The sequence below is a fragment of the Podarcis gaigeae genome (genome assembly GCF_964106915.1).
Source record: "Podarcis gaigeae genome assembly, chromosome: 2".
Lineage (NCBI taxonomy): Eukaryota > Metazoa > Chordata > Lepidosauria > Squamata > Lacertidae > Podarcis > Podarcis gaigeae.
The window spans coordinates 89,075,733-89,087,549 of record NC_139679.1 but is presented as its reverse complement, the minus strand read 5'-3'; the positions used below and the strand labels follow the sequence as shown (position 1 = coordinate 89,087,549).

The following is an 11,817-nucleotide window of genomic DNA, read 5'->3' as shown; positions in this document are numbered from 1 at the left end:
CGGGTCCTGGAAAGTCAGCCTATGTGAAGAAAATGAGTCTAGGCCGAGTAGATTAGGCCTTGCCTTGCCTTTGCCCCGCCCCCTGCAACAGCCGATTTTTCTTGATTTTACTACTGTGGTGTTTTTTTGTTTTTTGTTTTGGTAAACCAGTTTGCAGGTTTTTAAAAATATTTTTTATTAAATAAACAAACAATAACTATAAATAAAATAACGCAAGCCAAAACATAATCAATCCTGTAGATTTAAGTATCTGTCCATAATAGCCTACTTGTTATCAGAGGCCCAGAATCCACATTCCTTTGTAAGAAAATATGAAATAAGGAAAAACAATTTTTGCAGGCCAAAAAAAATATGAAAAAATACCAATGTGTGTGTGTGGGGGGGGGTGTGACAAAAAATTTTCCGCACTGGATACCACCTGACCTTCCTACGCCTCTGTGTATGATACAGAGTAGCAGCCTTGGAAAAACTGTGGAAACAAGTCAGGGGGAATGCTTAATAAATACATCACCTGAAAGTGAACTCTATGACTCTGAATCACACATCTACCTTGCAAATCAATATTGCCATATATGTAGCCTTCCCTGAACAGGAGTTCTGCGCCTCCTCAAGTTTGTATCCCTCTTTGGCAAAAGTACGTGGTCCATCCATTTATGCTGGTAACTTGGTCATTCTTACCGCCACTTAAAGTAGCATCACCAAGAGCACAGACCACACACCTTTTCTATCCCCTCATGCTCTCTTTCAAATAACCTTCCTTCAGCAATAAGGCATGTGCACTGGCGGCAATGCAACAGATGTGGATTTAGGAGGCACAACCAGTACAGCTGCACTGGGCACAGAGTCTTGGGGGGCAGGGCCACCGCAGCTATGATACAGAATGGAAGGTGAGAGGCAGGGGGTGCTGAATTTTTGTGTCGCAGAGGGTGCCACTGAAATTTGAGACACCAAACACACCTATTGACTGAGGCATTTGCTGGCTGCTGATGTGGGCCAACTGCCATAACTTTTAAAGTTACAGTAATTTTTGTAGGGATTAGATCCAGGTAGGTAGCCGTGTTGGTCTGACGCAGCCAAAATATATTTAAAAAATTAAAAAATTGTCCAGTAGCACCTTAGAGACCAACTAAATTTGTTCTGGGTACAGTGGTACCTTGCAAGACAAATGCCTAATAAGACGAAAAACTCGCAAGATGAAAGAGTTTTTCGTTTTTTTAGTTGCTTCGCAAGACAAATTTCCCTATGGGCTTGCTTTGCAAGATGAAAACGTCTTGCAAGTTTCTTTCCTTTGTCTTGCAAGTTTCTTTCCTTTTTCTTAAAGCCGTGCATTCACTTCGAGGGGCAACTCATAGCACGCAGTGTGGTAGCCTTTTTTGAGGTTTTTGAAGACTTTGGTGATTTTTGAAGCTTTTCCAAATTCTGTGCTTGGCAAGACGAAAAAATCGCAAGACGAAAAAACTCGCAGAATGAATTAATTTTGTCTTGCGAGGTACCACTGTATAAGCTTTTGTGTGCATTCTTCAGGTATCTGAAGAAGTGTGCATGCACACGAAAGCTTATACCCAGAACAAACTTAGTTGGTCTCTAACATGCTACTGGACAATTTCTTTATTTTTGTAGGGACTGCTACATTCTGCTAAATTTCTTTTGTTGTCTTTGTAGTACAGTGGTACTTCTGGTTGCGAACGGGTTCCGTTCTGGAGCCCCGTTCGCAACATGAGCAGAATGGAACCCACATCTGTGGGTTGCAATTCGCCACTTCTGCACATGTGGATGACATCATTTTGCGTGTCTGCGCGAGTGGTGAAACCTGGAAGTAACCCTTTCTGGTACTTCTGGGTTGCTGCTGGACGGAACCTGAAAACGTGCAACCTGAAGCAAAGCAACAAGAGGTATGACTGTACCTCTAACCAGGGCTCTTTTCAGCTCAACCAGAACTCACCAGAACTCAGTTCCGGCACCTCTTAGGGGGGCGCCAATGCCATTGTAAGAGAGCATGGTTTAAATAAGTTTGAAAAGGGGAAAGAAAGTGGAAGTGTGCAGGGGGCGGTTGGCGGGGAAAGTGAGGTGTGTGCGCGCGCGCCAGACGCGTCTCGAGCTTCGCGCAGCTCGCTTGTGTGGGCTGTGGAAGAGTCGGCCTTCCGCCCCCTTCGAGGACACGGCGTCGCTCGCACCTCCTCAGGGGGTGGAAGTGGAGGCGCAGGCAGCCGCCCAGCCATTAACAAGCGCTCCCCTTCGACGTGTTAGCTAGCGCCGTTCCCCCGCGTGCCTCTTCCTTCTCCGTTGCAGAAGCGTACCCTACATACCCTCAACCCAAGCCGGGGGGGGGGGGGGCGCGCCGGCCTCCTTTCCGACAGCCTTGCTCGGGTGAGGCGCCCAGAGCTGGGAGGCAAGGAGTGCGCGTGGCTGCCCCACCACCCCGCCTCCCATGTGCTGCCTAGCGAGACGGGCAAGCGTCGCCTCTCGCCTCAGCTACTTTCCCTTCCTCCTTCTGGACCGCGGGGGTCGCCGGAGAGACTCCCACCACGTGCGAGGAGCGGCGGCTGAGGCGGAAAAGGTCGAAAGCGCGGGAAGGCGGCGGCGAGCGAACCAGCTGCTTCTCGCTGTCGCCGGAGGAGCCCTTCTCCTCCCGCTCACCTGCGCCGAGAAAAGATGCCGGCCGAGCGCGAGCAGAGCCGGAGCGCGCGGCTGAAGCCTGAGCCGGCGGCCTGCACCCCCTCGGTCGGCGGCGCCTGCAGGGAATGAGACGCGAGCGCCCGGAAAGAAGGAAAGGCGCGCGCTAGAGACCTGGGCCGGCCAGGCGCTCGCCGAAGCCCGGAAGCCCGCGGCGGGATCCTCCCGGACGTCGAAAGATTGGACTCCCCTCCTTTCCCTCCTCCTCCTCCCCCCCTGGCTTCTCTTGTCACATAGTACGGTCCCCACACATTAAGAGCTGCGGCTGCCGTGGACGTACCTCAGTCACTCCAGGGCAGGCAGAAAAGGTTTCGCGGCGCCGCTAGTCCCGCGCACCTTCTGTATCTCGATCTATACGCGGGGCCCTTCCGCGCACTCGCCTTCTCGGCCGATTCCCCGCCCGCTCCCCTCCTTCCTGCCGGCCCCGAACCCAGATGGAGCACGCGGCGCGAATCAATGCCTAGCGTGGCCGAGCAGGCAGCCTGGCTCCCCCAGCGGCTCGCTGCCCGCGCTCGCCTCTCTCCGAGCCACAACACTTTCGGCGTGCTGTGCTGGGCTGGGGTGGCGTGGGGAACTCTCCGCTTAGCCTTATTCTACCCAGGAGGGGAAGCCTGCCGCCGCCGCCAACACCTTCGGGACTTGTGCACAAGCGCGAGCAGGTTGACCCTGTGCCGGGATGCCGGGCTGGAGGAAGAACCTGACTCTGTGTCTGCAGAGGATGCAGGATGACGGTAAGGCTCGCTGGCTGGCTGGTTGCAGGAGCCCCTCCGGGGCAAACGCTGCCGCCGGAGGGCATGCGCCTGCCGTTGGCTTGGGAAAGCGCCCGGGAGCTGCCTTCGCATTGGGTTTTTTTTAAAGTCTGTTTCTCTTGTCCCTGGTGGGGGGCATGCTTGGAAATGCAAGCCGTCTTCTGAGGCCCCCTGCTGAAGCTCTTTATGTTATTATTGTTGTGCATTTATTGTGTGCATAATGATTTTAAATAAAGTACAACGCGCTTTCCAAATGATTTATGTATCAGGAATGGAAGTCACCTTTCTAAACTGGGGGCGGGGGGCGGGGAGGAGGTGGAGGGAATCCTCTTTGCAACACATTCGGCAGCATCGTGAGCTTTGTATTGCTCTTTCTTGGTCGGTGATGGGAAGAGGATTAGGCGAGCAGAATTGTTGAAGTGCCTGATATGGTTTTACCCTCTTGTCAGAAAATGTGGGGGGCATATGTGGAGAGGTGTAGTTTGTGGAGGAATAGAGGCAAGGACCGAGAAAAAGCTAAAAGCTTCATTGTTGATGTTTCAGCTGACAGGGGTCTTTTTGGGCGGGGGGATGTAGACTAAGGTTCATGTGTGTGATTTTATGCTGGTCCTGTTAGATTTCCTGCTCTCCTGTTAGATCTCAGAGGTAGAGGATGAAGATGTTTGCAAGATCTACAAGGGAGGGACAGTAAATGAGTGCTGCACCCGGAGCTCATAAAAGTTTGAGGAAATGTCCCACCAGGTGGCGGAACATGAAGGATATGGGAAATCTTGCACGTTTGCTGGTTTCGCTTCATGTGCTTGAGAGGCTGAAAAACTGCACTCCTTGAAATCACCAGCCCCCCCTTTATTTACTTAAGTAGCAAAGTCTCAACTGATAGACATGGATTTCATCATTCGTATGTGTGTTTGTCTGATGGAGAGTTTATCTGCCTTTGCCTCATGCTTGATGTGACTTGAGAGTTCCTCCGACATGCATCCTTTTATGTGCCAACTTTGCCACTGAAAACATGGTAACTCCTAAGAGGGATTAAGAATTGTGGCTAGTCAACCATTTGCACCCTTTCAAACTAGCAACATATTAGGCAAATAACTTTCTGCTCTCCACACTGTATGCATTAGATAAGGTTTGTATAAGTAAATAAACCAATGGTTTCAGGAAGTCCCATTTTTCCTGTGGGTTTCCACCCCATAAGCCTCTGGGTTACTGCCTATGTCTGAGCCACACATTATGATTAGTTATTAAATTTGTATACCAGCCTTCCATCTGAAGATCACAGACAGTTCACAACATAAAAATACAAAATGAGGACACAAAATAAATAATGAAACTAAAACAAACTAATAAAAACAAACAACCTAGCTAGCTCAGTTGGTTAGAGCGTGATGCTGATAACACCAAGGTTGCAGGTTTGATCCCCATATGGGACATCTGCATATTCCTGCATTGCAGGGGGTTGGACTAGATGATCCTCAGTGTCCCTTCCAACTCTACAATTCTATGATTCACTAACCCCCCCCCCCCACAAACACATTTATAAGGCCATAGAATGTTAATCAGCCAGAGGCCGAGGTGCTTTTGCCTGGTGCCTAAAGATATGTAATGAAGGTGCAAGGTGAGCCTCACTGGGGAGAGCATGCCACAAATGGGGAGCCACCGCAGAAAAGGCCCGTTCTCATGTTGCCACCCTGTGGACCCCTCGAGGAGGCATACAAAGAAGGGCCTCAGATGATGGTGTCAGTGGGTGCCACAGCTTCTTCACTGCATTTTAAACACAGGAATTGAATACTTTTGAGAGAGAGAGAGAGAGATGCTGCTGAAATGCTTTTGTTTGGAAGCATCCTATTTCAAATTGGTATTTTAGCTATGTTCAACTTGTTTCTCTCACCAAGATGCAACCTATATGCCATCTTCCACTGTGAGTTGGGCAGCAAGTCCAGTGACTTCAAGTTGTATACAGACATTGGCAGTTTTGAGCCATTTCCTGAACTCAAGTGTGGCATTAGTGGTCTTTGCTTGTGTTTTTGTTTAAGGTTTTCCTCCATGACTTTCCCAGCAAAGCAGCTTCCTTTTAATTTAATCTCTTTGTCCATCGATGAACAGTAAGTAGTTGGGCTATCGGTTGGCCATGTATTGTGCTTGCTACTCCAGTTTGCACAGGATGTGCCTAGAAGCCAAATAAATAATGACACAATTATTAAAGGATCTAAAATGGGCTGTAGACCTTTTCTTTAGCTGTTAGGAAATTGAATTGGAGGAGTAGGGGAGCAGATTATCTGGCATCTGGTAAAGTGCTGGCAGATGTTGCTTATTTTGACTTGCTGTCCATTGATTCTAGAACTTTGCAGGCTCAGAGGACGTGATCGGCATATTGGGAACATTGCATTGTTATACTTGATAGAACAAGCTCTTGCACTGCTTCCTGATATTGAAATTTTGATCTTGTGGTTCTATAGTGGCTACTGTCATGCAACCAGAATTAAATGAATTACAGAATGGCAAAAACAAGGCAGTTTCTACACTGTTCTTTTTATTTCTCCTGATAACTTTGTCATTTCCAAAGAGTGCTCTCCAGAGAAATAAGCCTAACCAATTATATGGTCATTTCCAATGCTTTAGCTGTGTATGAAAATTGGAAGAATTTCTTGCATAAGATAGTCCTAGATTTGGGGCCTCCATAATGATTACCTAAAGTTAGAAGACAATATGAATTATGTGCTGAATCTCAGGAGAAGGGATTCCCTCTCATCTTTTGAAATTACATCCTTCTTTCTTCTTCACAAAAAAGCACTAAGCAATAATGTTTTTATATTACAGACTGAGACAGTGCCTTTCCACTGGGAAAACAAGAGATAGCCCATCAGTATTGCACTGAGAGTACATTGTTCAGCTAGGCTTCAGAAAAAAACTTTCTGTGTCTTGTCCTGATATAATGGCATCACAAACTTGCAACATAGCTTTGTTCAGATATTTCTTTTGAAAGCCCAGCTCTAAATACAGTCTTCTTAATGACTGTTTCCAATTTTCTTTGCTGCTGAGTATGCTACCTGTCTCTGCCTGTTGTCACTGTGTGATGGAGGAAAAAGATGACATTCCTAGTTCAGGTATCCATGACTTGAAGCCATTAGACTAAAAAAAACAAACCCCAAAAACTTTTTGGTGAAGAGAAAGTGTGCATTATGCTATAAGTGAAGGCGGCTTGCTGGGCTTATTTCTGTCTGCAGAGCATTTGTGTGTCAGTGGCATGTGTTTAAAGGAGTTAAATGTGCCAATTTCTGGTGGGATGCTTGAAGATGTCACCCTAGTGAAAACAGGGAAAACACCAATTTTGCAGATGCAAAGTCATCAATACATCACAATACTGTGCATACTTACTCAAAAGGAAGTCCCACTTAGTTCAGTGATACTTACTCCCAGGTAAATAGGATTGCAGCCTTGCAGCCTAACCTAAGTGTCTTTGCTAAGAAGTAATTCTTGCTGTATTTAGTGCACCCTTCTCACCTAGTAATTGTGTTTAGGGTTGCAGCATTAGTGGTGTATGTTATATTATTTTATATGTTATGTTATATTATATGAACCAGTTTCTAGTTTCTGAAGTAAGTGTTTTGGAAACCTCAGTCTACTTAGGAAGCACACCATCTTGGTTACTGGAGAGTCTTGTGATCAATAACATTTAGTATATAGTCACTTTTCATTTTGGCACATCACAAAGATGCTGCCCCTTTCTGGGAAAGATCCTTGAGAGCGTGGTTGCCAGGCAGATCCAGATACTCTTGGAAGAGACAGATTTTCTAGATCCATTTCATTTTGGATTCAGGCCTGATTTTGGCACAGAAGCTGCTTTGGTTGCCCTGTGGTGGGAGAGACCTGGGGGTGCGTGTGATCCTTTTGATCCTCCTTGATCTTTCATTGGCTTTTGATACCATCAACCATGGTATCCTTCTGGAGCTGCTATCTGTATTGGGGGTACTGCATTGCAGTGATTCCACTCCTGATTGCATGTCTGACTCCATAAGGTGGTTCTTGGGCATCTAGTAAAACCTTACATTTCCCCCAGGCAATTTATGGACTGAGTGTGCTGCTAAATCTTTCCACCATTCTTGGGAGGGACTGTTTTGAATTATAAAAACATTAATGTTTCATATAAATTTAATTGTCCCCCCCCCATTTCATTTATAGTATAATGTATTTGTGTTTATGTTTTTACAGGTTAAGTTGCTTTTACGTCAGTGATGGGTGGGGGTGCTGGGGTTGTAGACTAAGTGCTTGTAGATCATCATGGGGTAAGTTCATACATAGCATTCCATATCTATGGGATGATAGAGTGGTGGAATTTCCTATTAATTTAACACACCAAATTCCTTTGATAAATAAACTGTGATTTTTGGAAAGGGTGCCCAATTTGGTGCTCACTTTGTTATAGAAAAAGCTAAAGCATTCACATACATTTACAAGGCCATTTTTGTGAGGCACAACGAGGGTTATGAACCATGAACATTCAGTCAATGGTTAAGTAGTAACACTGCTTCTTCTCTGTACCCCCAAGCCCATGCTGTGTTTCCTGTTATTCCCTATCTAAACCACTTTGGGGAGGGCTAGGATAGCCTTACAAGGCATAATCGAAATGCACAGTGAAGCATTTCGGACTGGAGCAGTGGACTGGAGGAAGGGGTGTAGTTCAGGGGTTAAGCCTTATGCTGATGGTTCCAGGTTCAGTCTCTGGCATCTCCAAGTAGGATGAGGAGTGATTTCTGCCTGAAACCTTGGGGATTTGCTGCCAGCCAGAGTCAACAGTCATGAGCTAGATGGACCCAGGGTCTGTCTTGGTATAAGGCAGCTTCGTGGTAGCTCTCAACAAGTGGCACGCATGAAACATTTTGATGTCATGTTTTCATGTATAGTCATCTGCAGGAAAATCATCCAGGTGTCAGCCTGTCAGGGCAAAAGATTTCATGTCAACCAGCCAACAGTTTCTGCTGAGCAGCATAGCCTCAGGGCAGCTCCCATCCAATTTCCTCATGCCTGCCTGCCTGCCTGCCTGCCAGTGAATTGGGCTTCTTCCAGGTTCTCTCAGCCACTGCAATCACATGAGAGGACTTCTCTGCATTCACTTCACCTCAGAGATACTGTGTGATATTCGGCAATGGCACACAGCCCTTCCCTAACTCCTCCTGTGATGATGCTGAACAAATAGAAGCGTTAGGGGGAGCACAGATCCCTCAACTTTGTGAATAACTTTCTCTGCATGAATCAGCTTGGGAAGGGGGGTGGGCGGGCGGTGGAATTGTACCAAGTGAAAGCTGTTCTTTAAAAGCAGAGATATTGTAGGATTAGGTTGCTGCTGCATTGTTCCTTTCTTTCCGCTGTGTCTATCCAGTTTATATGGTTCTGTGGTGGTTACCTAGGAAACAGCTGTAGGAGTGTACAATGGAATTTTATTGGCTGTGTCATTAGGCTGACTGTTAAGGTTGTGGGCAGAGGTTCCTATTGGTAGGTCTGAGCAAGTGAATCCCTGATATTGTTTTGATTTGTAAGATGAAAGAGTGTGGCTAGGTCTTTAATAAGCTATACCAATAACCCAGCTTTTCACTGTGTGATGCATGGCCTACCTTAAGCAATCAAACTGGGAGAGGGGCAGTATTTAAATAGAAATTAAGTTGATGATTGATTGTTTTTTTGAAAAGGTTCTCACTTATATCCCATGTATGGTTCTAATATTGAACTGCTTTTCATCTGCGGTTCAGGTTTTTTTTTTGAAATTTGATTACAGACATCATTTCTTTAATTACACACTTACTTGTGGGCATAATTTCAATTATTTCCCCCTTACTACTTGTTTACTGTGTTGTTTGTGAAATAAGAACAATGACTTAATGCTGGTATAGATTTCACTTTTTAAAAATGCAATACTTTTTCAAAAGGCATTTGATAAGATGCTTGTGTTGAAGCTGCTGCAGCAAAGGTAGATGAAAGTGCATGAGCAAAAAAACAACCCATGGGCTGTATTGTACCCAAAGTTTAAATTCTGCTTGCACCACAGACTTCCCCTCCTGCCCCTCCCATTCTACCCCCTCTTTCCCCATGCACCTTCAAAATCTGCTCCAGAGGGTTGGGGACTCACCAGAGCAGATGGGGGGGGGGGCATGCAAGAAGCAGAGAGGAAGGGGAGATTCCATTGTGCAGATGGAATGTCACTCACACAGCATTGTATATAACCCTGTATCTTTGGTTCACTGAACTGAGCTGCTTTCCTGCTAATTCCTCTCTCTAAAAATGTAGAGCCAATGTCTAACATGTATTTGTTGTTCATATTCAAAGTCCTGGCTTTTTCCTGGTGCATGCACTTGCAGGAAAACAAAGTGGGCATTTTCTGTTGACGTTGACCCTTTTTTTTGTAAACCGCTTTTACAGAGGTGTATAAATGTTGTTAAATAATAAAAAGGATGCTTTCACATTTCAGTTCATTGTGCACTTGGTGCTGCTCATACTTGGAGGTTTTCCTCAGAGTCCACATGGCCTTGTCTTTATCAAAATGCCAGTCTGTACTTTTTCTTTATAAAATCGGGATTTTCCCTCTCTGCAGTAAACCAGCTAAATAAAAATCGCCCGTAATACACCTGCAGCCTGTCATTCCCAATGTAGAAGCTCCTTGGGTGGTTTGATGTGTTATGGCATTTCAGTGGGTAGCCTCTATTGCCACACTCCTAACAAGAAGATTTGTGGAAAACTTGCAATAATAGAAACAAATGTTTTGGGCTGCTTAATGCTCTGGATGGAGATAGGCATGTGTGTGTCAGTCTTTCTGCAAATTGGGATAATTCCTCTCTCCTAATCTTTTCCTACTCAAAGCCAGCTTCAGCATAAAGCACCCAGGGACTGTTTTGCGGAGAGGCAGGAGAGGAATCATTTGAGTCCTGGTGTTCTTCTCACCGTTTTCGCCCCCAAGCTCCTCCACAAATCTCCTGAGATGGAAGAAAAGCATTGTGCCTGGATATAGCATGGGGAGATGCAGTGGGAAAAGGAAAGCATCTCCATGGAGCTTTCCCCGCTCCCCCACAAACCTCCCCACAAACCTCCATGTTGGAACTTCGGAACAGGGAGATTAATTTAAGGATAAGATCGATACCAGAAGTGGAAGAAGGTAATTTAGCTGAGTTTCTGACCAAAGAATTCTCCAAGTTCTGGGGTCTAGAGGAGGAAGACTTTAAAATTGTGTCAGCCTTCAGACTTGGAAGACTCACAAAGAGAGAAAAGCCCAGAGACTGTTTGATTACGTTGAGATCAAAGGAGGAAAGGGACAAGATTTTGGGCCTGCACTACGGAAGCTCCCTGAACATTTCGGACAAAAGAATTGAGATTTTTAAGGACATTCCTAAACAGCTGTTGGATCTTAGATCTGAATATTTGGACTTAGTAAAACTGCTGAGAAGCAACTCAATCATTTTTAGGTGGGACTTTCCCCAAGGATTATCTTTTACCTTTAGAGGGAAGAAGATTAAAATTAGAACTTTGGAAGATAGAGATAAGTTTTTGACTGCCTACGGAGAGGACCTTCATAAAGGACTTGAACTACCCTCAGGGCCTGAACCACCACAGGTGCCTGCACCTCAGAACTCTGAAGACTCACAGAACAAAATACCATCCCAAGGAAACTAAACAGATCCATCCAGGATGTCTCTGCAACTTTTAAGCTGGAATATAAATGGCTGCAACAGCCCGGAAAAAAGGAAGAAAATCTTTCACATATTAAAAAAGGAGCAACTAGACATTATTTGTTTACAAGAAACACATGTGACTAGGCTCCACAGAAAAATATTGGTAAATAAAAGGTTAGGCCAAGAATTTATATCTTCGGACTCAGTTAAAAAGAGAGGAGTGGTGATATATGCAAAGGAGAGCCTCTCACCAAAATTTCTATTTAAAGATGAACATGGAAGAATTTTGGCAATTGAAATACAGCACCAAGGAGAGAAAATTTTGATATTAGGAATTTACGCTCCAAATGAAGGGAAATCAGAATTCTACAAGAAGTTGCATGAGATTATGCTGGATTATCTGGACTATGATAACATCATCATGATGGGAGATATGAATGGGATCGTTTCAACGAACATGGATAGGTCACAAAGCCAAAAGGTTACTAAAGATGGCAGACTACCAAAGACCTTTTTTGAAATGACAGACAACATGGACTGGATTGATATATGGAGGACAAAGAACCCCTTGGGGAAAGAAGGAACATTTTTCTCTGAAGCCCAACTGACCTGGACAAGAATCGACCAAATATGGATTTCTAGAGGTCTGGCTCCTAAGGTGAAGAAAGTGGAAATCTGCCCAAAGACCTGCTCCGATCATAACGCGTTGAAAATGGACATGACATTATTACCAACCGGCT

General features: G+C 45.4%; 1 protein-coding gene across 1 annotated transcript in view; it reads left to right on the top strand.

Annotated features, from left to right (window-relative positions):
* The first annotated feature begins 3,234 nt into the window (after window positions 1-3,234).
* Window positions 3,235-11,817, top strand: part of GRIP2 (glutamate receptor interacting protein 2) — a 390,988-nt gene continuing 382,405 nt past the window's right edge. Inside the window, exon 1 of the mRNA XM_083723314.1 lies at window positions 3,235-3,404. Within this exon, the coding sequence (XP_083579440.1) occupies window positions 3,350-3,404 (55 nt within the window). The 5' untranslated portion in view covers window positions 3,235-3,349. The remainder of the gene's footprint in view (window positions 3,405-11,817) is intronic.